The sequence below is a fragment of the Capsicum annuum genome, chromosome 7 (assembly GCF_002878395.1).
Source record: "Capsicum annuum cultivar UCD-10X-F1 chromosome 7, UCD10Xv1.1, whole genome shotgun sequence".
In the NCBI taxonomy this organism is placed as follows: Eukaryota; Viridiplantae; Streptophyta; class Magnoliopsida; order Solanales; family Solanaceae; genus Capsicum; species Capsicum annuum.
In genome coordinates this window covers 160,378,304-160,406,193 of record NC_061117.1, presented here as the reverse complement: position 1 = coordinate 160,406,193, position 27,890 = coordinate 160,378,304, and the positions used below count along the sequence as shown (strand labels likewise).

At 37.0% G+C, this 27,890-nt stretch overlaps 1 protein-coding gene across 8 annotated transcripts; it reads right to left on the bottom strand.

Moving 5' to 3' along the window:
- Nucleotides 1-12,367: 12,367 nt before the first annotated feature.
- LOC107877980 lies at nucleotides 12,368-19,212 on the bottom strand. Of its 8 annotated transcripts, none has more exons than XM_047393819.1 (8): nucleotides 18,590-19,212; nucleotides 16,409-16,476; nucleotides 15,819-15,971; nucleotides 15,666-15,741; nucleotides 15,014-15,100; nucleotides 13,681-13,766; nucleotides 13,362-13,500; nucleotides 12,368-12,650 (listed from the first exon to the last, which is right to left on the bottom strand). In XM_047393819.1, exons 1-8 carry the CDS (start codon nucleotides 18,878-18,880, stop codon nucleotides 12,573-12,575), a joined length of 978 nt encoding a protein of 325 aa, XP_047249775.1. In that variant the 5' UTR covers nucleotides 18,881-19,212; the 3' UTR covers nucleotides 12,368-12,572. The 8 variants fall into 8 exon arrangements, with proteins under 8 accessions (XP_047249775.1, XP_016580300.1, XP_047249774.1 ...); XM_016724814.2 differs by having other exon boundaries at nucleotides 13,362-13,482; XM_047393818.1 differs by having other exon boundaries at nucleotides 15,666-15,746; nucleotides 15,824-15,971.
- Nucleotides 19,213-27,890: the final 8,678 nt, after the last annotated feature.

The following is a 27,890-nucleotide window of genomic DNA, read 5'->3' as shown; positions in this document are numbered from 1 at the left end:
CTGAACTAATTTTGATTTTGTATAACTATGTCAAAAATGGATACCACTCCTAAATTTTGTTGATTGTGTGATGTGTAAGGGACAACTATAAATCTGATAATGGCATTAAAATTAGGGATGGAACAACTATTGCATAACTGGATAAGTAGTAACTAGCAGTACGACCCTGTACGAGGTGTGTGCGAGGCGTTACCTAGTTCTCGATGTGTTCGAATTTAGAACTTTCTTGGTTGCTCTTACCTAGGATATAGGATAGTCAATTAGGAGATAATCATAGGCCATTTTTGTTTTGAATCCACTCGATCCTAAATTGACCTCCCAAATGTAATATGAATTCCTTGATCCAAAAAGATGAGCCTAATTGATCCATTTTTATTGCTTACACCAATTTCACCATCCTAATTTAACTATAATGAACCTGTTTTGTCCCTGGTCCTCCATTGACACTGTGTAATATTACGCCCAAACGCACACGCAAGTATACATGGTCTCACCAAGTAATATAGTGGCCTCAAATAAAGCCGAATATCGATCCCTCGAAGACTTGTGTTAAGCAACTATCCTATTATAGCTCAACTATTAAGATTAAATTAGTACGAACATAATCAATATAATTTTGAAAGTTATAAACTAAATGTGAAGTAAACAATGCATAAAAGTAAAGACTTTAGATAATCAATGGACGAAAATCCAGGGTTAAGGAACTTCGAATAGTCATACTATGCTATTGAACTTCATTCGTTAAATTACTTATCTTGGTTGTTGATTTGTAGGGTTTATCATATGATCATGGTCTCCCAACCTCTAACCTTCTACCTAACTAGGCATTGCAACTACATCGTTGAGCGGGGATGTAATAATCTATTTAGATGCATTAATATATCATTTTACATGTGAAGTAAGAAAGGCTTCTAAGTATATCCCTATCCTAATTGGTAATTCAAATTCCTTATTTTATAAAAGAATTAGAACCTTACTCTATCATCCCCACATTCTATCTTTCTATTCCCCCTCCCGAGATTACAAGGTCGACAATATATGTATTATAAGGTATGATACTCCTTAATATAGTTAAAACATAGATGAAAAAATAACCAAATATGATAAGCTATCCAAACAAACTCAATTCAATGCTAAAGTAAACATATTTTTTGCCTTACCCCGCAAAAGGGGGCGTTTAGCACTAATAGACATAATTGTAATTCAAATTAATGAATACATGATTAAATCTATTTAAAAACTAAAGTAAAGAGAAATAAACCCTAAAAGGAGTGTTGAAAAGCTTCCAATACGTTCAATAACCGTCAAAAAGTGATTAGAAACAAGTAAAGGAATCCTATTTATTGTAGCGCACTTTGGCTGTGTGTGGAATAAGTAGTGCAGCGCGTCACTCTCTCGCTTGGCCTAAGACATGCAATGCCTTTCTCTCTCCACTAGAATAAGGGGTGTTAAGCATTACTTACTCCCTTGGATAATGGTCCGCATCACCCCTAATTCGCGTGGGCTCACAGGAATTGCATCCTTGACGCTTAACTTTGCCTTGTGCAATTTTATCCATTCCAAGCCTTTTTGTGTTGTTTTGCCTTGATTTCTAGCCTTTTAAACACCCATATATCATCATAATCAACTCACAAAGCATCCTACATTATTACACACCAAGTATTAGAGCTCAAAACAACAAATAATCCATAACGCTGAACTAAAAACTCGAGCTAAGACTAGTCTTGCCCAATTGATTTCAACTTATTATTTTGAATATTAGCTTGTTTCAATTGCACTTTGAACATTATAAACTAGTTTTTCGAAACATAATTACAATCAAACCATAAGTAGATCATTACATGCATTAGAATCCATAGCGATAGACTAGAACAACACCTAGCTCAAACTAGTAAAACTAGTCTTTCCCGTTTGAGCTCTAAGTGATAGAAACTCATTTGAAAACACCTTTAAACATTGTAATTATGTACTGAAACACTTGTATTCTTATTTACATCATAATTTAGTATTCTTATTTACATCATAATTTACTCATTAAGCAAACAAGACGTCCTCAAAACATGGCTAAATAGGGTAGGATAACAACCCTAAAGTGCATACAACCACCTCAGAGCACCACCCCACACTTAAAGTCTTGTCCACCCTCGAACAACTCTTTACTCTAAGCATCATAAGCTGAGAAGAATCTGAACTTCTACTACAGGAAAGAAACTCAAGCTAACACTATAATGACTAAATAGAATGCGAGTTTCTACACTATACATGTTATGTACACAATTACAAGCTCAAGAATACAACTCCAAAACATCGCAGCCTCAAGAATTGACTCACTTAGCTATAAAAACTATCCATATAGTTCAATTAAAGTCATCGTACAATTCACCCAACTATCATCAAACAAGTGCCCTCACAATAAGAAAGTTACCCAAAATCAGTCACATAAATGCAATTTATCACAAAATGGGTATAAGAATCAAATTGCGCTTACTCTCACAAGAAATTCACAAGTTACACATGATGAACCATATGCTTGCCTTTAGTGTAATACTCTGCTAATACCAGAATGATCAAGATTGGGCTCAAATAGGTCTTTAATGGTTGTAATGTATGCTAAGGGACCAATAGGAACTATTTTGGTGAAGAATAGTGTGTATATTCTCTAAGCTCGTTAATACGTCATATTATACAATTAAAACCAATCTAACAAGCAATTTGCAACACTTTTGTTTACCTCTATCTTTCGTGTTGCCCCATCTCATTAAACTCATTCACGTACACTATGGTGGAAATATTGTCTATTCACAACTTATTCAATTTGAACAAATTTTCATTCTTTTTATTCTTCGACTCCCAACTACAACACATAGAAATTGTACACACAAATAACTATCACTTTGGGGCTTGATTTCACCTTTCTCCTATTTGACTTTCCAACTCCTTAACTTAGTTAATTATTCATTAAAGTTCTTAGGAGATTTGGATGTAATTAAGGTCAATGAAAAAAGGTATTAGGCTAAGTCTGAGGATGCCAAAGAAAAATCTAAAGTCTCGATGGGGTTTAACTAGGATAATATACAAAGGTAGGCAAAAAGAAGGGTATAAAACAAAGCAATCAAAGAAATGTCCATATCATCTCCTAAACCTGCATTCTTTATTTCGTTTTGCACACACACCAGGCAAGTTCTAGCATCAAGTGCAATAAGGAATATACTACAACCTTACCTCACACATGGCACATGATCAACTCAAGTAGGATCATCATATACTCTCAACCAAACAATAGCATGAATTTTAATTAAGCCAACAAGCACAAAATTCATAAACATGTGCTTGGGAGTCTAAAAAGTAGTAATTCACATAATCAACATGCTTTTTACAACCAAAATACATGCAGCATGTAATCAAATTATGCATTAACAAGAATATCTCACTTATTCCTAACACAAAAAAATTAAAATTAGTCCTAAAAATGGGAATTTCCCCACCTCCCACTTAAAAATCTACTTTTTCCCGTAAAATTTACTTAAAAGTAGAGATATAAATACTCTCTGAGGCCTATAGGACTATCCATTAGCATATTTATACATCAAGAGGGTTCAGGGACCCCACACTTAGTCTTCGCCATGCTCCTTAGCTCAGGTTTTGCGATATTCAGACTTTTCATCAACCTGTGACTTAACAAAAATAAAAACTAGTGAAGTAAAAACTAAAAATACTAAAAATAAAACATACCTTAACTTGGGTTGCCTTCCAAGAAGCGCTTCATTTAGTATCACAGAACGACCCAAACTATGACTCATCTATTTTATTTCATCCTCTTTATGACACTAGGACTCCATCTTCTTATTTGTTTCTTACCTCTTGAGTGTGATCTTTTAAGGTCCACAGCTCTCCCAACAATTGCCTTTTCAGGCTCATCAATTGGCATCATGTCAGGCTATGGTGGTTGTGGCTTAGGCTGCACAATAAAGAAGTCTAAAGAAGTCTTTTGTGGAATAGGATCCACCACCCCACACATATCCCCTTCAATCACAGTAATCATGCACAAATATTTGTAGTTGGATAGTGTGTTGAGTGGTTTTTACACTTTAAAAACTATCTTTTTATCATCTAGCCTCATTGTAGGTGTTCCCTCTCTCACATCTATTAAAGCTCTTTCTGTCTCTAAGAATATACATCCTAAGATGACTAGGAATTTTTCATCTACCTAAAAATCTAAAACAATAAAGTCAACAGGAATATAAACTTACCAACCTTGATGAGAACATCCCCTATGACTTCTTCAGGACGTGCTAAAATCCTATTTGCTAGTTGCAGTAATACAGAGCTTGGTCTCGGCTTCCCCAAGCCTAAAGTGTTGAAAAAAGAGAGAGGCATCAAACTGATTCTTGCCCCTAAGTCACTAAGTGTGTGGACTACCTCATTATTCCAAATTTGAATAGGGAAAGTGAACTTCCCAGGGTCTGAGCTTTTTAGGTATCCTCTACATCACCACAGAGCTAGACTTCTCGGTGAGTGCTACTGTCTCAATATCCTGCAGCTTAACCTTGTAGTTACCACTTTCTTCAAGTACTTAGCATACTTGGGCATTCCCTACAAAACATCTAAAAGGGGAAGGTTAATATGAAGCTCGTTGAATGTGTCAAAGAACTTCTTAAAGCATGTATCCTCCATCGGTACCAGCCCCTGTGGGTAAAGCGGTGGTAGGATCTTCTTCACTGGTTTAGCAACTTTAGTTTTCGAGTACTCAGACTTCTTTGAATTTTCAGCAACTTTGTCTGCAACTGGTTGGGGAGTCAACTCTGCATCTGCCTCCTTAGTTTTCTTTAGAGGTTCTTTATTCAGCTCCTTACAACTCCTCAAAGTGATTTCCATTACTTGTTTTGGGCTTCAGTATTACTTGGCAAATCATCCTGATGCCTGGCATTTTATGCCCACTGTATCTAACCAACCTGTAACTCCAAGTTCCCTGTAGCAGCCTTCTAAATCTTCATATCTTCCCACTGACTCTTTACATCTACAGCCAGTTGTGCTTGACAAGATATAAGTTGTTTCAACATCTCTTCCATATTGCTAGTCTGAGTTGTTGCCAGATTGCCTTAACCCTGTGGCTATTGAAATTATTGTTGTTAGTTGTTCCATGATAAATTTGGTGGCTGAGTCTACCACTTTAGATTGTAAGCATTTCCATAATTTGGCCTTTGAACATTTCCCACAAACATCACCAACTTGAGATTAGAAGCACACATATCTGTATAATGGACACTATAAAAACTAACCATGCACCAAGTACTTGTCTGCTAAATTACATTCACTATTGTTGCAGGCCGTGTAACCCCTAATTGTTTATTTCTGAATTGATTTGTTAATTAATTATGTAATGCAGCAATCTAAGCAGATATAGCAGTAAATTGGTCCACCTCCAACACACATGTAACCTTCTTCGTAGCATTTCTTGAGTCCGAATGCCATTAAGGATTTTCTTGTGCAATTCGATTCAACAAGATATACAACTTATCATATGTCAATTCCAAAGCTTTACCACCTACAGTTGAATCTAGCAAAATTTTCGTGTTTTGCTCAAGTACCTCAACGAATGTATAAGCTAATAACTCATTGGACTGATAATGTGGACAGTCCCAAAGAAGTGCTTTGAATCTCTCCCATGCAAGATATAAATTCTCATTTGGTTTGTGTTTAAATCACACAATCTTACTGCACAATCTCGCATTCTTGCAAGATAGAAAGAATCAGATAAAGAATTTTAGGGCTAAGTCATCCCAGGCTGTGATTAAACTTGCCAGCTCCATGTTCAACCACTTCTTTGCTTCCCTCAATAATGAAAAGGGGAATAGTGTTAGACTACTATAATCAGTTGACACACCCAGAGGGATGAATATGTCACGATCTCCAAGAAGTTCTATAGGTGGACTTATGGATCTTCATGTAAAAGTACCATAAACTGTCCACTGCTAATCAAAAGTTTCACCATGATTTGTTTCAACTCAAAGTTCCCTCCAGCATTTGGTTTATGAAAAGGAAAGGTCAAATTTGTTGGAAGTGGAATTTCTACTTTGCAAACTATCCTGCGAGCTGGTTGATCTTCAGCCATTAGAGCAGGATTGTCTTGTTCCTCCTGAAATTACGGGATACAAGAGAGAAAGATTACTTCTCTCCTTCATTGATGGAAGCGTTGCTAGAGTTCGAGGCTTAGTTCAACTAAATCCCTATCCCTTGCCATCTTACTAGCATATAACCTATTTCTTGTAAAATTAATCCCAAAACCAAGAATGAAGAACAAAGATGACATCCTCATCTATTCTTGTAATGAAGGTGATCATGCAGACCACTTAAGAATTATATGCAGACCCTTATGGATCACTAGTTTTTCGTTAAGTTCAATAAGTGTGAATTATGGTTGAGATCAGTAGATTTCCTTGGTCATATCATTTTTGGTGATGGCATTCAAGTTGATCCTCAAGAGTCCGAATGAGTAAGAAACTAGCCTAGGCCCATCTCTCCGTCAAATATTAGGAGTTTCATGGGCTTAGCTAGTTACTACAAATAGTTTATTAAAGGATTGTTTTTCTATTTCTTCCCCCATGTCTCGACTAACCCAAAAGAAAGTCAATTTTTAGTGGTTAAATTCCTGCGAGAAGAGTTTTCAACTCACTTCTGCTCTAGTATTGACTCTGCTAAAGGGTTTCAGATGGGTTTGTAGTTTATTGTGATGCTTTTAGAGTTGGTATTGATTGTGTATTGATGCAATGAGGTAAGGTCATAGCCTATGCCTCTAAGCAGCTCAAACCCATGAGAAGAATTACCCGACCCATGATCTTGAGTTAGTAGCAGTTGTCTTTACCTTAAAGATTTGTAGGCATTACCTTTATGGGGTTCATATTGACCTGTTCACGAATCATAAGAATTTACAGTATGTGTTCACTTAGAATGATCTAAATCTTTGTCAGAGAAGGTGGCTTGCATTGTTGAAAGACTATGATATGAGTGTGTTGTATCACCGGGGTAAGGCCAATGTAGTGGCTGATGCCCTTAGTAGATTGCCTATAGGAAGTGTTGTGCATGTTGAGGAGGATTTGACTTAAGGTAGTATATGGGTTCAGAATGGTTCAGAATCCTCATTTGTGGCTAATGTGAAAGAAAAGCAAGACAGGGATCCTATTTTTGTCAAGTTGAAGGAGACAGTTCAGGATCAGAAGGTTGAGGTTTTCTCCGAATGGGAGATAGTGTATTTCGTTGTCAAAGTAGGTTATGGTTTCGAGTGTGGATGATTTGAGGCAGAGAATATTAGCGGAAATACATAGAGCATGATATTCTATTCACCCAGGAGCCACTAAGATATATTATGATTTATGGGAAATCTATTGGTGGAATGGTATGAAGAAAGATATTGCAGAATTCGTGTCTAAGTGTTCGAAATTTCAGCAGGTTAAAGTTGAGCACCAAAGGCCAACTAGTATACTTTAAAAGTTTAGCATCTCCACTTAGAAGTGGGAGGTGGTGAACATGGATTTTCTGATAGGGTTACCTCATACGTGTCATTATCATGATTCGATATGGATCATTATAGATAGAATGACAAAGTCAGCCCATTTCTTGCTAGTTCATACTTCGTATTCAATCGAGAATTATGCTAGAATCTATCTTAAGGAGTTGGTAAAGTTGCATGGGGTTCCATTGACCAACATTTCAAATAGAGGTACTTAGTTTACCTCTTACTTTTGAAAGGGATTTTAGAAGGGCCCTGGTACCCAAGTCCATCTCAGTACAGCTATCAATCCTCAAACAGATGGTCAGGGAGAGCGAACCATTCAGACCTTAGAGGATGTGTTAGGGGCTTGTATTATCAACTTTAAGGGTAGTTGGGATGACCACTTATATTTGATTGAGTTTGCCTACAACAATAGTTATCACTTAAGTATTCAGATGGCTCCGTTTGAGGCTCTCTATGAAAGGAGGCGTAAATATCTTATTGGTTGGTTTGACATAGGTAAGGCTGCTTTGATAGGTCCAGATTCACTACATGAGATTATGGAGAAAGTTCAGTTGATTCGAGAGAGGTTGAAGATAGCCAAAAGTCAATAGAAATCCTATCCTAATGTGAGGAGAAGAGATCTTGAGTTTGATATTGGTGACTTAGTTTATTTGAGAATTTTATCCATGAAAGGGTGAATAGATTTGGTAAGAAAAGGAAGCTTATTCCCCGCTATGTTGGCCTATATAGGATTTTAATCCGTCTTGGGAAGGTAGCTTATGAGTTAGAATTGGCTGCAGAATTGACATCAGTGCATCCAGAGTTTCGTGTCTCTTTGCTAAAGAAATTCATTGGTGACCCAGCTTCTGTCGTTCCTTAAGAGTGTGGGCATGAAAGATAGCCTTTCCTATAAAGAAGTCCCAGTTGAAATCCTTGACCATCAGATTCGTAGGTTAAGAAATAAGGAAGTTGTCTTGGTAAATATTTTATAGAGGAATCAGTCTGTTGAAGGAGCTACTTGGGAAGTAGAAGCCAATATGCGAGCCAAGTATCCCCATTTTTTCTCTACTCATTCAAATTCAGCTTGAGGTAATAGCTTCCATTAAATTGATTCTCTCGTTTTCTATCTTAGCTATCCAACAATCCTCATGTCATAATATGCATTTATAAATTCAGTTCAGTCCATGTGTCATGTTTCAGATTCAACTATTAAATCATGATTCAGCTTATAAGTATTTAGTACACAATCTCAGTTTTCCCAGTATCTCAACTCAGACAGTTTCATTTAGGGATGAATGATTCCAAGGAAGAGATATTGTGATACCTCACAAGATCCTACACAAGTTTCTAGCTATTCTCACATGTTTAGATGTCACAAAGCAATTTTTTCACACTAAGTACAACTGACATGGCCACTTTAACACCCAAGATTTTGAATATTTTATTTGTGTCTTTTCCGAGTTTCAAATATTGATTTATGAGTTGAAATATGTTCAGGAGTGTCAAAAGGATCATCCAGAAGAGTTTCAAAATTTTCAGAAGAGGTTCGGAGTGATTTTAAACAAGGAGGTAGTAAGCCTCCGTGATTTCAGCGTGTCACGAAGGTTAGTCTCCGCAATACGCAGTGAGTCACGGAGGACTCCATAATAAGTAGCGTGTCACAAAGACTGGACTCCACAATAGCCACCGTGCCATAATACAATGTAAAATCGTGTAGTCTTCTTAAGGGGTGAGGGGTATTTTGGTCCTTTTTCTCTCCATAAACAGCCAATCCATGACTTAAAACCCAAGAGAGGCATTACATTCCCTATTGATCATCAGTTAAAAAAACTTAATCTCCTCCCGTTCTCAAGAACACAAAGAATCAAAAGATTCTCCTAAGAAATCATTCATCCAAGATCTCATTTCCATTTTTTCTACAAGAAATCAAGAAAACTTAGGTATGTGAGGTATTCATCAATGGGTTCCTTCCACCCATTGAGTCCCAAAAATCCCTTATTTTTCAAGTATAAATCATTTTCCCTCTTTTGATGAAATTTTAATGTCAAGTATGAATTTACTCAACTTTCTCTTAATAGTTTTGAATTCAAACCATAACAATATGTTTTCCTATATGAACTATGATCTTACATGCTTTATAATCTCAGTCACCCATATCATGTTCAGTTGACACTGTGCTAATTATCAACTTATGGATTATCCATTTCATGATTTATCCACCATCATTATGATTAGTTGTATTGACTTATGTTGGCGGGTTATGAACACTCGATACCTAGATAGTCATGAATGTTTCATATTTTAAAGATTATAAGCCATTTAGACCATGGTTGCATCATGATATTCAGATTATAAATGCAATGTTATTCTTAGCATACCCTATTTGAGAAAATCAGTTATCAGTGCATGTTCTAGTTCATATTTCTGAGTCAGTTCAGTTAGGAGAAGAACTTAGCACCGAGAGAATTTAGGGATGAAGCCTTTCCTGCCAATCGAGGGTGATACATTTAGTAGCAATCACTAAGTTCTAGAACTACGTAGCCAACGTAGGTATGAGAGGTCTTCCTTCCAATATAGGGTTGAGACTCTTTTAGGGGCACCTGCCAGTCGAGGGTGACACTTTAGTTCTTTGGGACACCATTTTAGTAAATTCACTCAGCCAATGTCAGTACCAGTGGCAAGGTACTAACACCCTTCCAACTGGGGTTACAAGTTAGACCCCGATTAGCTCAGATTGGGGCATGTCGATTAAATATTAGCTCCCACAGTCTTAGTTCAGTATTCAGACCATATCAGCTCAGGTTTACTTGACCAAGTGCCTAGTTTATCAGTTTTTCAGTTCTACATATCATTTCAGCATATGTTTTACTTGGTCTTGCATTGATCTTACATGTTCATGCATTCATGCTCAGCGCTTATATTTATTTTAGTTGTCCCTATCTCACGTACTAATACATTCAAAATACTGATCGCATACTCTCTTTTGTGTTGTGTGGTTTTATTATATAAGTTCGGACGCTCAGTTCCCCAATTGCCCTTAGTCAGTTCAGTGCTACTTACCAGCAGTTGTAGTGAGTCCTCATCCATCGAGGATAAGTTATTTGCAGCTATTTTCAGTACTTTCTTTCTTTGAGTCAGTTGGAGTTAGTTGCGAGTATGTTCCATCAGCTCCTCATGTTTTAGAGGCTTTTAGATAGTCAGATTTGTTTTCAATTTTTATCAGCAGTTCAAACATATTAGGTATTATTTTCAATATTACATCTTAAGAGAACTTCTCATCAGTTTAGCTTCTGCATATTATGTTTTATTACTACTTTATTCAGTGCTCAGAGTAGGAACTAGATTCATAGGTTTGTTTGGGGTCACTTGTGGCCTTAAGCATCGTGTTACGACTAGGGGTAGCCTTAGGTCGTGACAACTATCCTCCAATCGATAGGAGCCACATGGCCTAGGATGATGTTATATTTCTTAGAAAAATAGAAAATGAATTTTAATAAGGATCCAGACTGAAACCGATAGAAAATGGGTAGGTATACACCCTCAAGATATCCTGGCTAGGGGGTAGAGGAGAGAGAACATTAGTGGCAGCAGACTGACTGCAATCATTTTTCACCCTCAAATATCACCCAAATCTACCACAAAGATATAGTGAATGATGAAATGGATCCTTGAGTTTGAGGAGTCATCTCCACAGGGATGAAAGGTGCAATTATTTATGAACTTAAACCTTTAAGAAATCACTAAACTGATTAGGGATTCAACCTCCTTTGAATCTACTGCTAGTGGGTCAATAAACCCTTCCTTTAGGAGAGTGAAGAAGAACGCATTGTTATCTCCGGAAGGGATAGCGGTGCCCCAAATGGTAGTCTCAACAACTACAGTGGCGACTTCGACATCTGAAGACATGGTTGAAGAAGGGATCTTTTTCATGTTTTGAAGAAAAAGAGAGTAATTTTGGGAAACAAGAATCGACGATAGAAAAATGCATAAGAAAAAAGTGATGGAAGGAGATCTTGCTAAAGGAATAAAGGAAAAAAGGTAAACCAGAAAGATGCTTTTATAAGAAGTTTGGCGATGTTTGAATTTCTCCCAAGTCTCCCTAGAGACATGCGTCGGATACATGTCATCAAGAATTTTAAGAAACAGTCGGGGCGCATAGAGGTGAAGAAGTCACATCGAGTTTTCTGCTTGGGGAATTTGAAAAGAGTGTGTTTTCCCACTTTTTTGAACTGCATGGCTTTACCTCCCAGAAGTGGAGGGACTATGAGGGAAAATGAGGTTGAGGACACGTGGCACCAACAAGAAGGGCAAAGACACTAGCCCCCAAGAGGCCTCCTTCGAGATAGTTGAAATAAAGGTGCCTTCTCGTGCAAGATAAGACTCAGAGGATTGTCATTGGTGATGATGTGGAAAAAAGAGACGTAGGAGAAAATGGTGTCAGGTTGCTCAAGAGGAAGGAAGATATCGTACGAAGCTAAATAATGCAGGAATGATAGCTAGTGCCCCCTCCAGCGGATTGAATGTGTGGCACAAGGGCATAGGCTTTAGTACTTTAGGGCTCTAGTGGCATATTCCAATTGGCCATGGGCCAACATTGTAACTCATAAATAATTTACCCTCTTTACTTGTAATGGAGTCATGTCTTCTATTCTCTTAATCAATACAAAAGCTTTCTTTGGCATTCAATTATTTTACCTTACTAGTCTTTTGTTCTTCTTTGGTAGAAGTCTAGATAGTCAGGGGGCTGATCTCGTGATCGTTCTCATTCATTTCAAATATGCTTGGATTTGTATTTTTGCCTTGCTTATTTTGTTTACGTTATATCCCGTCTATTTTCTTTAGTGTCCTATCAATCGAACTACTAGCACATCAGACTTAAAATAAGGTTAAATCGTAATACATGTTCTTGAACCCCTAGAAATTCAACTGTACCAATGGACCAATTTCACGATGAACAAATACATTTTCTCTCAGATCAGGAGAGATAGAGATACAGAAACAAATACATTCTTGATCAATGGCACAAGAAAACTCTATAGCTGAAACAGAAGAGCTTAATGCAGTAGAACAATAGTTGAATTTATGCTGTCGCTATCTTCCTGGAATACACTATATACATGGGGTCTGAGCGCCCAGGGTTTGGAGATATATCCACAGCCTATACAAAAACAAGGTCCAAGGAAATCGGCACAAAGTTGAAAGCAAGCAAGCAAAAATTTATTTAAACTAAAACCAATGAACTTTGGTTTTCTGCAAGGAAAAAACTCTAATACTTCAACACAATTTATGATGACAACCAAATCAGTCTACCTTCTACAAAAGATCCTCTGGGAATTCAGCATTTTTCCCCTCAAACCAAACAATTCATAGGGCCAACCTTTCACATTTCAATTGATATCAACACAGGACGATGAGAGAAAGTTGTCACCCTCCCATCAGCCCATAAATGTAATAACTAAAAAGATACAAGGGGGAGGCAGATAAATTCTGCCAACAAATGACATCATGTAGAGTTACAACGAATATATTACCATTATCCCAGAAGTAGGATTTTAGAGCTTATAGTACGAGGTTATTCAATTACAGTTAATCTAAAATTCTCATGCAATAGTAATAGTAGCATGAATCTCAATGCTTACATACAAAGGGATGTGCTTTTTTTACCAAGGATTAGAAAGATCTTGGAGGTGATTACTAGGAAGCCTATCTCATTAAGTGGCACGAGGCATTGGAAATTCTAGATTAACTTAACAAATATGCTCAATCTTTTCTACCCTATCGATTGAAGAGAAATTGTCTCTTTGTTAGTTCAATATGTCGAAGATGAACAACTGTAACAAATTCTTTAAGCAGAGAACCTAGAAGTTACCTGTGGAGGTTCAAATCCTCCAGCATAATGGAAATAAGACCCAACTATCATAACATGATCAGCATTTCCAGTTGATGTCCATATCGAGATAGCCTTTGTCCAAAAGCAGCGGTTCGAGAAACTGGTATACAGGCAGAGTCTAAGAAGTTGAAGATTTTTTTAAGCCTTACAATTTAGAATTAAGGTAACACTGGAAACAACTAGTCCAAGTTTAGATTTCTCAGAAAAAAAAAAGGTTTCTGGAACCAAGTTGAAAAAACTTTCGGGATTTGTATTCGTCAGATACAATAAAAAATTAAACTTTATAGTCATTATTTACCTCATAATTGCAAGACCACCAGGCTTAAGAACACGAGACATTTCTTTGAAAACATCAAGAGGCTTTGTTAAATAATCAACACTAACCTGAAAGGGGAATCAATGTTCATTAGCTTTTAAATATTTTTTTTGCCAGAACTAACATGGCTATGCAAGCAATGAATAATTTATGTCAATGATGCAAACGTAAGAATCGAAGTCCATGACCTGATGTTTACTTATCCTAAAGTCTATAACTAAGCACAGGCTCTCAACATTGGAGTAGGATAACTGTCTCTAGAATCCATATCAGGAGAGAAGAAATATCACAAACTTATTGGAAAGAAAGCCAGCAAATCTCTGGAAGAATATGACTGGCAAGTATTTTAGTTCAATTGGATAGACGAACTAATGGTCAGGTTTCCCACAGAGTAATAAGCTTAAATGTTGAAGTTATGGATGTCTTCTGTTTCAGACCAGCTATTTCCTTCTCTTTTGAGAAAAGTTCTCATTTCTTGTTTTTCTTTTACAGCCTCTAGCATTGTGGACATGCGTTTGGAAGGGGAGAAAGGAACTAGGCCTTGTTCTGTAATTGCATAACCTATTACGCAGAGATAAGGCAAACTAATACATGAAATTGAGTGAGTCACTGACAGTGAGTGCAATTTGTCCCGAACGCTATGGATTTGAAGCTGATGATTCTAAAAAGACCTTTGGCAATTGTGATCTCATATTGAATTCAAAAAGTATGTCATCAGAAGTGAGTTATTTCCAAGTTTTAACAGTGATATCAATAGCTGGATGTTTCTTTTCTTGAGAAAGAGAAGCGGGATGGTTTCATTAATTTAAGCAAAAGCATAATTCTTCATGTCATTTCCTATCGAGTAGAGAAAAATTAAATATTAGAACTCATTATCAGCGTGTATGGACTAAATAGTAAATAATACTTTTCTTGTCAACCACAGCACAATTTACTTTCTGATCCTGTGCGGGCTACTAAAGGCCACAACTGACTTTTCAGATGTAATCACACTTATTCACAACCTTATGAGCTATAAGCAGCAATTAACTTATGGATTCCAACCATAAATGAAGACGGAGTTTCAATGTTAAATTACAAAACCATTTCACTGATGTGCAGCCAAAGATCTGTTTCTTTAAGATGAAACAATAAACTAGACATGGATCATCCAATTCTTATAGAAGAAAGCCCAGAAAAGATAATGATGCAAGAAAATAACTTCAACGTTCAATGAATCGCATCAATAAGCATGTGTAGGTATGTTGACATAGGATGCAGAAAAGACGATCATTTGTTCAATGGCCAGATATGAATGAGAAAAAGATGTACACACCACATTGGTTATGACATCAAAGGTATTATCTTCATATGGGAGCTTAGGATTATTGTTCAAGTCTTGAACTACATACTCCGTTAGAACCTGCAGAGACATCAAATAAGCAAGTGCTCGAATTCATCTCATCACAATAGTGCTTTATCAAGAATGCCTTCCAAGTAAGGTTCGAATTGCACAGTGAAACATTCAAACAAGGTGGCATAAGGAATATATTCCATTTCCTCCAAATACGACTTCAGCTTGCACCTGGTATTTTAAAGCAGCAGTGAAAGGAAAGTTCTTATATTGCCTGTACTCAAAAAAGTCTTAACGTTGCACTTCTGGATCTTAATCAGACAAAGGAAAAAATCCCCCACACCCAAGTGGCCACTTCGACAAATGGTCTCTTTGTTTACTGTGAACCACAATTTTTAATTTCATGGAACTCCTCTCTCTCTCTTTCTCTCTCTCTTTGTGTGTGGGGATGGGTGGGGTGCAGGAGGTGTAAAATTGACAGGGAATTTTAATTGAAGAAGAGAAGATCAGGACTCAATTGCAGAACCCATCATTTGTAAAGGACCAGGTCGGACATTCTCAAATGGCCGACACAGGATCTTTTAAATAGAAAATACCAGATGAGGCTAAGACTAAGATATTCTTTAGATCTTACTGGATTTCGCTTAAGCTCTTCTTCATTCATACCCATTCCAACCATCCTTTCTTGCTTGTACCCAGAAGGGTAATGACTGACCTAGATAAGAAAGAACAGTTTATGATCATGTAAACATGTTCAGGAAAGGAGAGATCTACATGCAGGAGATACCTTACCCAGCTACTGCACATATCAAGTATTGCTACTCCTGGAGTGTTTCTAGAAGGCAAGACCTCTGAGTAATACTTGGTAAGTGCAGAAATGGCTTGATCATCAATATGTGTCACGAAACGTGGCATTTCATAGAATAATGTATCTGATGATCTGAAAATCAACTCAACCCAAAGATGAAATCCAATCAATTTTTCAGCCTCACTTCTATGGCTTTGAAGAAGAAGGATAATCTGGAATTATAACACAATTCTGTTGCCTAGCAGTTCAGATTTTATCAATCTTGAGAAATGTTTGACAACAGGTCGTGACAATCAAAGAACATCCTAACTTGTGAAAGCACAAACCAGTCAGAAAGCAATAAATAGAAACCAGCAATATGATCAGCATCATGCATCATTAGATATTAAACACAAATTTGTCTGAAATTGTTTTAGTATTGCTGACGTTTTATCCTGATTGGAAGGAATAAATGACTGGTACCAAACAACTAATTTCAGACTTTCGTGTTCACGGTTCATGTTCTTCCCTTAAAAATAATGAGTAGTAAATATACAGACAAAAGGAAGCAAAAGTTCAATAGATTATACTCATCAAACCGCTGGAAATCCTCATCCTTGAAAGGAAATTGTTTTGGCCATTCAACATTCTTCAAAACCTTCAAGAAAATAAAATAAAAGCAATGCATGAAAACTAGAAATTGAGTAAGACTGGTCATCAATCAGAACCAATTTTTTGATGTTGAGACATAAGTTTGACAAAGGTGTATCAGTTGATAGGTTTTGCAGTTACAAGATCGAGTTGGACTGTGAAATTGAACTTAGATTGCTGATTCCTATTCTAGTAACTCAATACTGGCCTCTGTTTCTTACTTTTTTGCTTCTTCTTTTTTTTTAATAACTGGGGGGTCTGGGCCGCTTGTCCGCACCTTCACTAATTCCACTGAGTATCTTCTACTTCCCACAAATAAGAGGTACCATGTATCTCTATCAGCCAAAGCTTGTACAGATGGGAAGAAATCACCTAGTTGTTTAGTGTAAGCAAATAGGCAAATAGGCACCTAGGAATAAACCTTTATTTACCAAGTTTTAAAGCTCCTCTTCAATATGCTTGATCCCTTTACAAGCCGTCCTTATTGTCAATGATCCAGTGGGAGTTGAATCCAAGACCATATGGTTCTCAATCCATTTTACTGACCACTAGATCACACCTTTGGCTGCTTAAATTTCTTGATCACACCTTTGGCTGCTTAAATTTCTTACTTTCTACATGGCATGATAGTCAATAACACACCTGAACTATCATTTCATTCATGAGTTTTACACCCCAATTAATAGCTGTACAATTTTCCTACCAGAACTATCACCATCTATGTATTAAAATACACCTCAAGCTCACAAGGCCAGCTATCAGTTGTTCCTTTTTCTGCAGTTCCCTTTTTCTGCATGAACTATCACCATGTACTCAAGTAAGTGTGTTTTAATACATAAATGGGGATAATTTAGGTAGGAAAAGGGAGCAGCTGATAGTTGGCATGTGAAACTCGCAAAAATTTGATAGGTTAGGTGTGTTTTTGACCAGTATCTCCAAATCTTCTAACATGTACATCTAGAGAAATTTGATATGCCCTTCCAAGAATGAGTTATCCAGTAAAATTACTCTATGATGGTGGTGTTTGAGCACATCTTGAGTATTTCATTGAGTACCTACTACCCCTAACACCAGCATATGTAAGCTTATGGACAAGGCAAGAAATCAACCAATATTTTGTTTTTGTTGGGATCGGAACCCCTGGTCTCCAAGGTTTGCATTCACATCATTGACCACTAAGCCACTGTCTTTAAAATTTTCAACACCTCTCTCTCCACAATCTCAACAAAAAGTAGACAAAGTTCATGCAAATTCTACATTATTATGTACATCAGCCAGTGAAAATGAAATACATGCTTATCAGGGCAGACATCTGCTGAACAAATCTCTAACTTAACACATCTCTATTCTTGTTCGCATAACCCTATAGCGTGGACAAATTTACTGGATATGATACTTCCTTGAAAAGAAAAAGATAGGTTCTCCAAGAATTGAACCCAAAGCCAACAAACATCTTCGAGTTATTTCAGATGCTGCTATATACACTTGAAATAATGCATTGAGCTTATCAACAACAACAACAACAACAACAAACCCAGTATATTCCCACCTAGTGGGGTTTGGGGAGGGTAAAATGTACGCAGTCTATACCACTACCCCGAAGAGGTAGAGAGGCTGTTTCCGATAGACCCCCTGGCTCAAGACACAAGACCGTAGACCAAAAAAACATAACATTGAGCTTATCAAGATATCCAAAAAAATATCTATCATCTCAATTAAGTTATTTCGGTACAGAGAATTTCTATCTAGATGCTTTAGGTGTAATCGCCACTTCATTCACATCGCAATGAAAATTTGATAATTGAATGCGTCATCATTTCCTTGTCATTACTACGAATCTCAACCTCCTTAGAACTTACTACTATTTAACTGCTTAAATTGCAGCATTTTAAGCAAATTCTTCAGAATTTGAGCAATCAACAATTCTTAGTCCAATAGAGCCCCTTCCTAGAACAACTTATGACCAAAGCAGAAGAAGATTAAATAGAAATCTATTCCTTCGAGCCCGGAAAGTAACAAAAATTCTGGGAGACATTATAGAGAACCAAAAGGGAAGATTAACCGACGACAACCAAAACCAAAATCTGATATGGATTGTAGCAGGAAGATGGCGAGCGTACCTGCTCAATTTCACCCTTCTGTCTTGCAGAAGCCATGAAGGATTTAGAACCTACATTGCCAGCCATGCTCAAGAACTGAGACCACAAAGATACCCCAATTCCTAGTAATACTCTACGATGAATATTCCTGCACCCAAAAGCTCTCCTCTTCTTCTTACCAACAACTCTTGACTTTTGAGTCTCTGCAGAACATGGAACTGAAGTGGGAGTTTTTATTGGTACTGAAAATGGGTAAATGCCAGCCAAATTTGGCAGCCGGCTCTGTAACTTGACACCAAAACGGTTAGCCATTTTTGGATTATGATGTTATCGGCACCAATGTTTTAGGCTGAATGTTGGTTGGGTTGATTCCTTTCTGGTGATGGGTATATTTGGTGAACGTAAAACATCCACTCTGGCCTCAGCTACTCAATAGCCCAAATATCTTGAGCTAAAATAATGATTATGTTGTATGTTTAAAACTTTCAAAGTGACTATAGTTTGGGCTTTATTAGAGATATACAGGTATAGTTTGTTTAGTTACGATTCATAGTTACAAGTTAGAACGAGGAGAGGAGAGTGAGATTGGGAGAGTGGGGGAGAGAGCTGAGTGAGATTTGGCAGAGCAAGGATGAATGCATGTTGTATTAGTTGTATCACGAATACAATTGAATCAAGTGTATTAACGAATATAATTTATACTAACGAATACAATTTGTACGAACGAATACAATTGGTATCACGAATACACTTGCATCAACGGATATAATTTATTATTACAATTGTTTCAAAGTTGTATCAGGTTGTATCGATGAATATAATTGAATCAAGTTTATTTGTTCCTTGTGTATTCACTCTGTAACACGTGTATCAATTAATACAATTTATATCAGCAAATACAATTATATCAAGTTGTATCAATCAATCTGCACCAATGTTTTTAGAGTCATCTTTTCTAAATGGTGGTTGCTTGATTCCCTTTTCGGTGATGGGTATTTGGTGAACGTGTCCACACTCTGATTCAAAAGACTTCTATTTGGATTTCAACTACTCAATGGCCCAAATATCTTGAGCTATAATGATGAATATGTTGCATGTTTAATAAAAGAATAACTTTCAAACATGACTATAGTTTGGCCTTAGTTAGAGATATATAACTATAGTTTGTTTGTTTTCGATTCATAGCGACATGTTATAAGGATGAGAGAGCTGAGCAAGATCGTGAGAGGGGGGAGAGAGGCGAGTTAGATTCGGGAGTGAGAAGGGACAAATGCATATTGTATTTGTTGTATCTGATTTTACGAATATAATTGATACAATTAATTTGTATCAACAAATACAATTATATCAAGTGTATTAACAAATAGAATTTGTACCAACATATACAATTGTATCAAGTTGTATTAATGAATATAATTGTATCAATGAGTATAATTTATATCACAAATACATTTGTATCAACGAATATAATTGTATCAAAATTGTATTAGATTGTATTAATATAATTGTATCAAATTTGTATTAGATTGTATTAATACAATTGTATCAAAGTTGTATCAACAAATATAATTGTATCAAGTGTATTTGTTCCTTATGTAATCACATTGTAGCAAGTGTATCAACGAATATAATTTGTATCAACAAATACAGTTATATAAAATTGTATTAGGTTGTATCAACAAATATAATTGTATTAAGTGTACTTGTTCCTTATGTATTCACTCTATATCAATGTATTAAGTATAGTCTGTCAAGTGTATCTATTCCTTATTAACTATAGATATTCTTTCTCATATATATTGTTTTTCTCGATGAAAAAATTGTGTTCAGAAACTTATCTAACAATCCATTCATGTAGTATTCTAACGTGTTGGCTCATTGTGCAACCATTGTTTTGCTTCCTTAAAAAGTAAAAATGAAAACAATCCCAGCTTCACATACTGGTCATGTAATACTCCAAGTCTTGGACTTCAAAGTTTTCAAGTGTTGACGACACTGCCCGGACTACGACTTAGGTGACGAGTCATTATCACTCCTCACAAGTCGTAGCGTGAGACTCATAGTCTCACTAGTGAAGTGTACCCAGGTTACTGTCGTGGTCAAGACTAGACCCTCACGAGTCATAGGGTAAGGTCACAAGTCATGGTGAGGGACCCGTGACCTTAACAGTGTGAAGGCCCAAAGTTTCTGTTCAAGCCACAAGTCCAGGCAATAACTCATGACCAGTCACCATGAGTCGTCACCTGACCCGTAACCACTAGGAGCAATTTTTCTTCATGTGTTTATTAAGGGTATTTTGGTATTTTCTTTCCTTTATAGTTTACCCACAACTATAAAAAAAATCTAAGGGTTCCTTTTAACATTAATTATCAAATCATAAACATCATTCTCCCCTATCAAACTTCCAAGCAAGAGAATTTAGGGTTTTCAAGGGATTAATCATCCAAGCTCCAAACTTCAAATTTTTCTTCAAGTTTCTTTAGTGTTCAGGCATGTCTCTCCTCCCTAACTTGATCTTTATATAAGGGTATATATTTAATCATTGTTCGTGTGAATTTGATGTTGGGTTTGTAATTAGATTGATGATTTTGGATTATTTACTATTTGAATTGCTTTCCCCGTGTTTTGAATATGATATCCATGCTTTAAGTTGTGGTTTTTGAATTGAATGGGTGCATGGTTATGGGAATTTGAAATAGGGAACATGTGTTTCCCCAACTTATTGGATTTTGGCTTGACAATGGAAATATCCTCAACCCACCTTTATGAACTTTAGTTATAAATGTGGAGTTTGCATGATTTAACTTACTTTTGGAACTATTGTATTATATTAATGGACAAACGGATAAAATGGATTTGAAAGGCCTTTGTGACCATGGTTTAGTTTTTAAAATAGAACTTGGGAGACAATTGGTTTAATTGGATTAGAATGACATAATTGGACTTATCATGCAAACATATTTGGCATGACGATACCAATGGTAAATGCCTTAATAAATGACTCCTGGGTTAATAGATGAAATTTTGTGTAATGTTTTAATTTGGGCTTAAAGGTGGTTGTGTAGCTTTCTATGAAGGTGGAGTTCTCGGGGGGACCACTACTAGAAATCACGTTTGTTGGCGCGGGGATCTTTATGACTATGTGCATAGTTCACACATTATATATTTTTGGGATGGTTTGAGCCTTGTTGTCTCTGGCCTTCTTTAGAATTTCCACTGTTCATGTGGCTAACATGCGCTAGGGCCTTTTCAATAGAGAGAGCTAAACCCATATATCCCATGGGTTCCCTTAGGACGGATAGAGCTACACAGTCTAGGTTTATGGTTTTAAAATCTCATGTTCATGACCCTGTACCCTACCCCGACATCTTATATATGTATATATATATATATATGACTATGTACGTACAGTTTTAACTAATTTTGGACATGGCATTACTTTATGCCTACCTCCGAGTTACATGTCAGTGCTTATCCCATTTACTATCCCTAGACGCTGCATTACTTCATGATGTAGGGTCCTAGGTTTCTTTATTTACTCATGTGCAGTCTTAGGTGCAGCGGATATCCGTTGAGTTGTTGTAAAGTAGTTAGCCTCCATCATCCAGAAAACTTTGCCATTTTATTAGGTTTTTTTTTCATATTTTAGGAATCGAAGAGTTTCATTGTCACGATCGGGGGCATGTCCCGACCTAATTTGGTATTCTGATTTAGAGGCTTTTGTGGACAAAGTTTGGGTTGGTTATTTATTTTGGGTTCTTAGAACCTTCTTATTGGTTTATAAATCATTCTTATTGCTTGGTTTTGCTCGTATAATTATTTTATTATTCTTAGGTGGTTAGGATGGAGGGTGGTCTCCGACCCACGGTGAGCTTGAGATATTCATCACAAGCTTGGTATCTGATCACGGTTCAGGGTCTTTGGGTGTCCACAAAGTCGTGTCGAGTAGAGCACTTTTATGGCTGTGTAGCATGCCACAATTATAAGGGAAAGTTTACAGGGCATTTAGGAATATTTTTCTTTCTTGTGTTCAGTCTAGACTATAGAGTCTGGTGTCGTGAATTTCCTTAACTCGTAGTTTGCTCATTTTTCAGATCTTGCCTCCCCGAAGATTTGATGTTCATAGAAACTCTACTGGAATTGTTGTTCCACCTGAGGAAATATGAATGGAACTTGCCCTGTTCATAGAGTGTAGACCCGTTCTAGGATCCCTGCTCCAAATTGCACTGCCCCACATGGAGTTCCATCTGTCCTCATTAGTCCTCCTCGGGCTTCTCAGGGTGGTGATACTTATGATCAGCCACCTCGAGGGGATATATCTAATGTCTAGTACCGTTGGCCAATTCATTTTCTTACTTAGTTAGTGACATCTCAGTCTTATCAGTCGGATCATGTTGGCTGGCCAGTTCATGAGGTTAAATCCCCTAACCTTTGCAGGCTCTAAGGTTGAGGAGGATCCTTAGGGTTTTGTAAATGAGTTGGAGAAGATTTTCAGAGTAATGAATGCTACTAATTTTGAAGGTGTATAGTTTATTGCATATCCACTGAAAGATACAGCTTATTAGTGTTATAAAGAGTGGGAGTAGTTGAGGGGTGATGATACGGAACTTGTTCTATCAGATGAGTTTTTGGGTTTTTTCTCCATTATTTCTTTCCTTAAGATTTAAGAAAATCTAAGGTTGTGGAGTTTGTGAATCTGAAGCAGGGTAAGATGAGTGTGAAAGAGTATGCCTTGAAATTTTAGCAGCTGTCTCATTATGCTCCAGAACTGGTGTCTAGCTAGAGATCTAAAATGAGGAAGATTGCTTTTGGGTTATCCCACAACTTGGTATTGGAATGTAACGCTGCAATGTTAAACAATAATATGGATATATCCAGGCTTGTGGTTTATACGCAACAGGTATAACATAAAAAGAAGAGACAGACATGGATAGGATAGAGGCAGAATAAGAAGTTCAGATATTCAAAGTAGGGTGCAGGGCAGTAGAACAGTGGGAAATATGGAAAGCAATGGACCAAGAAGAACACTTGGGAAAATTTTAATTCACATTCTTCAGCCCGTTCCCTTTATCCTAAGCTATCTGGTGATTATTATTTTCATACCAACAATGGTCCTAAGGCACAGGGTGCCTAGTCTCAGGGTAGTAGAGCTCAGTTAACCCTACTTTATCCCCCTTGTAGATTTTGTTGATAGCTTCATCATGGTTATTATGATGAGGGGAGGATCTTGTGTTTCAATTATGGTCATCCTAGACATATGTAGAGAAACTGTCTTACAAATAAGGTTGTCATTAGAGCTAATAAGGTTCAGTCGCCAATTCTTTGGATCCTCCACTAAAGGGTGCCACTTTGGGTACCGATACTGGCTAGAATTTCCTCTATGCTCTTGCCACCCATCAAGAATCTAAGGCATCTCTTGATGTTGTTACTAGTGTGTTTCAACTCTTCTCTCGTGATGTTTACTGTTTACTTAATTTGGTTCTACCCTATCTTATGTAACCCCTTATATGGATGTGTATTTTGTATTATTTTTGAAAGTATTTCTGACCACTTCTTTGTTTCTACTCCGGTGGGTGATTCTATAATTGCTAGAAAGATTTATAGGTGTTGTGTGGTATCTACCTTTCATAGGAAAACATCGGTGGATCTGATAGCGCTTGATATGGTAGATTTTGATGTGATCTTGGTGATGGATTGACTTCATTCATTCTATGCATCCTTGGATTGTAGGACCTGAAAGGTCAATTTCTAATTCCCTAACAAGTTCCTTAGTGCCTAAAGAAAGGTTTATTTCATATCTTAGAGCTCAAAAGTTAATTTCCAAAGGGTGTTTGTATCATCTAGTTTGGGTTAATGATTCTAGTTTGGAGGTTCCCTTATTATAATTTGTCCCTTTGTTAGTGAGTTTCCTAAAGTGTCTCTCGGTGATCTTTTTTTTTTGGAATCCCTTCAGATAGGAAAATAGATTTTGGGATTGATCTTATACTGGATACACATCTATTTCCATTACTCCTTAAGAATGACTTCATCCGAATTAGAAAAGCTGAAGTAGTAGTTAAATGATCTTCTTGATAAAGGTTTCATTTGTTCTAGTGTTTCCTCGTGGGGTGCTCCTGTACTTTTCATGCATATGAAGGATAGATCCCTTTGGATGTGTATAGACAACCGGCAGCTGAATAAAGTCACAGTAAAGAATAAATATCCCCTTCCTAGGATTGATGATTTTTTCGACTAGCTTTAGGGTGCTAGATGTTTCTCTAAGATTGATCTTTATTTGGTATACCATCAGTTTAAAATTAGGGAGTTTAATTCCCAAGACTACTTTCTGAACCCATTTTTGTCACTATGAGTTTTTGGTTATGCCATTTGGGTTAACTAATGCTCCGGTTGCTTTTATAGATCTTATGAATTGGGTATTTACGCAGTTTCTGGATCTATTTGTTATAGTCTTCATTGATGATATCTTAGTGTATTCTAAGAATGAGGAGGATCATGTCAATCGCCACTAATTATGTTGCTGACTCTTAAGGACCAGAAATTATATGTGAATTGTTTTAAGTGGGAGTCCTGGCTGATGTTGTGACCTTTCTTAGGCATGTGGTATCTAGTGAGGGGATCGATATGGATCCACAGAAAGTTGAGACGGTTAAGAAATGACATCGATCCACAACTTTAACTAATATTAGAAGCTTCTTGGGCTTGTTCGGGTATGATAGGAGGTTTATCAAGAGTTTCTCTTCTATTATTTCTCCGTGGACAAAGCTGACTCAGAAGAAGGTCATGTTCTTGTGCTCTGATGCTTGTGAGGGTTGTTTTGAAAAGTTGAATGATATATTGACTTTTGCTATAGTTTTGACCCTACCCAAGGGTGTTGAGGGGTTTATGGTATATTGTGATGCATCCCGTGTGGGACTGGGTTACGTCTTGATGCAACATGGTAAGGTTATAGCTCATGCTTCCAGGTAGCTTAATGTTCATGAGAGGAACTATTCGACTCACGACTTAGAGTTGGTGGTTGTAGTTTTTGTTTAAAGATTTGGCGCCATTATTTGTATGGGGTGTATGTAGACATTTATTCCAAGCATAAGAGTTTACAGTACGTGTTCACTTAAAAGGAACTGAACCTTAGGTAGAGGTGGTAGCTCAAATTTCTTAAGGATTACGATATGAGACTTTAGTACTATCCAAGTAAATCTAACGTTGTTGTGGATGCTCTTAGTAGGTTATCTATAAGGAGCTTATCCCATGTTAATGAGGAGAAGAAAAGGCTAATGAAAGATGTTCATAGGCTGGTTAACTTAGGTGTTTGTCTTTTGGACTCAGAAGATAGAAGAGTGATTGCTCAAAAGGTGGTTAAATCATCTCTTGGTGCTGAAGTGATAGAGAAAGATGCCTTGGATCCCATACTTATGTAGATTAAGGAATATGTGGGTCAATAGAAGGTTATGGTATTTGAGATAGTGAGATGGCATTTTGAGGTATTAAGGTAGGTTGTGTGTTCCTAATGTTGATGAGCTGCGAGAAAGGATTTTGACTGAGGCTCATAAGTGCAGATATACAATTTATTCTGGCTCAACTAAGATGTACCATGACTTTAAGAAGATCTATTCGTGCAACGATATGAAGAGACATGTGGCAAATTTGGTCGCTAAGTGTATGGTCTATTAGTAAGTTAAAGTAGAACACTTGAAGCTTGGTGTCATATCTCAAGAGATAGAGTTGCCCATGGAAGTGGGAGATGATCAACATGGATTTCATTATGGGTCTTCCGCGGTCTCAAAATCAGTATGATTTCATTTGGGTCATTGTGGATAGAATGACTAAGTCTGCTCATTTCTTGCGTGTGAGGACTAACTACTCTAGAGAGGACTATGACAAGTTGTTTATTCAGGAGATTTTCAAGTTGCATGGAGCGCCTGTGTCCATCATATTAAACCGAGGTATGCAGTAAAGGTTTAGGACTAAGGTGAATCTTAGAACAACTTTCCACCCTCAAACGGATAGGCAAGCGGAGCAGACTATTAAGACTTTGAAGGATATGCTAAAAGTCTGTGTGATTAATTTTGGAGGTAGTTGGGTTGATCATTTGCCTCTTATTTAGTTTGCGTACAATAATAGTCATCATTCGTGTATTTAGATGGCTCCTTTCGAGGCTCTTTATGGTAGAAAGTGTAGGTCTCTTATTGGGTGGTTTGAGGTTAGTGAGACTAGGTTGTTTGGTCCTAACTTGGTTTACTAATCCATGAAAAAGGTGAAGGTGATTAGAGAAAGGATTAAGACTGCCCAAAGTCACCAAAAATCTTATGTGGATATGAGGCGAAGGGAGTTGGAGTTTGAGGTTAGCGATTCGGTGCTCTTGAAAGTTTCTCCTATGAAAGAAGTGATGAGGTTTCGAATAAAGGCTCAGTCCTTTTTATATTGGTTTGTATTATATTGTAAGGGGATTTGGGAATGTTACTTATAAATTGGAGTTGCCCACAAGTATGACTTCTATTCATCTCGTGTACCGTGTGTTGATGTTAAAAAAGTGTGTGGGTGATCCTCCTTTGATTGTTCCTATAGAGGATGTTGGTATTTTGGATTCCCTGTCTTATGAGGAAGTCCCTATGGAAATATTTGACAGGAAAGTCCGTCAGTTGAGAACTAAGAATATGGCTTCGGTGAAGGTTCTTTGGAGGAACTAAAAGGTGGAAGAATCTATCTGGAAACTGAGGTAGATATGAAGGTCAAGTATCCGTTTTGTTCCCCGCATTGGATGGAAATGCTTGAGGTATGATTTTCATTAGCCTTCTAGTGGCATTTCAAATTTTTCATTTGATTTTGTGTGTATTCTTTCTTGTTTTTACGCCAATAGGGTGTCTTAACTCCTCATTTGAGGATGAATAATCCTGTGGGGGGACTGCCCGAACTATGACTCAGGTGACGAGTCGTTATCATTCGCCACGAGTTATAGGGTGAGACTCATAGTCTTACTAGTGAAGTATGCCTAGGTTACTGTCATGGTCATTACTAGACCCTCTTAAGTCATAGGGTATGTTCATGAGTCATGGTGAGGGACTCGTGACCATAACAGTGTGAAGACCCAAAGTTTCTTCTCAAGCCATGAGTCTAGGAAATGACTCGTGACTAGTCACCACGAGTTGTCACTTAATCCTTAACGACTAGGAGAAATTTTCTTGCATGTTTTCATTAAGGTTATTTTGGTATATTCATTCCTTTACACTTTACCTATTACCTTAAAATGTCTATGAATCTTTTTTAACATCAATCATCAAATCATAAATATCATTCTCTCCTCTTAAACTTCCAAACAAGAGAAATT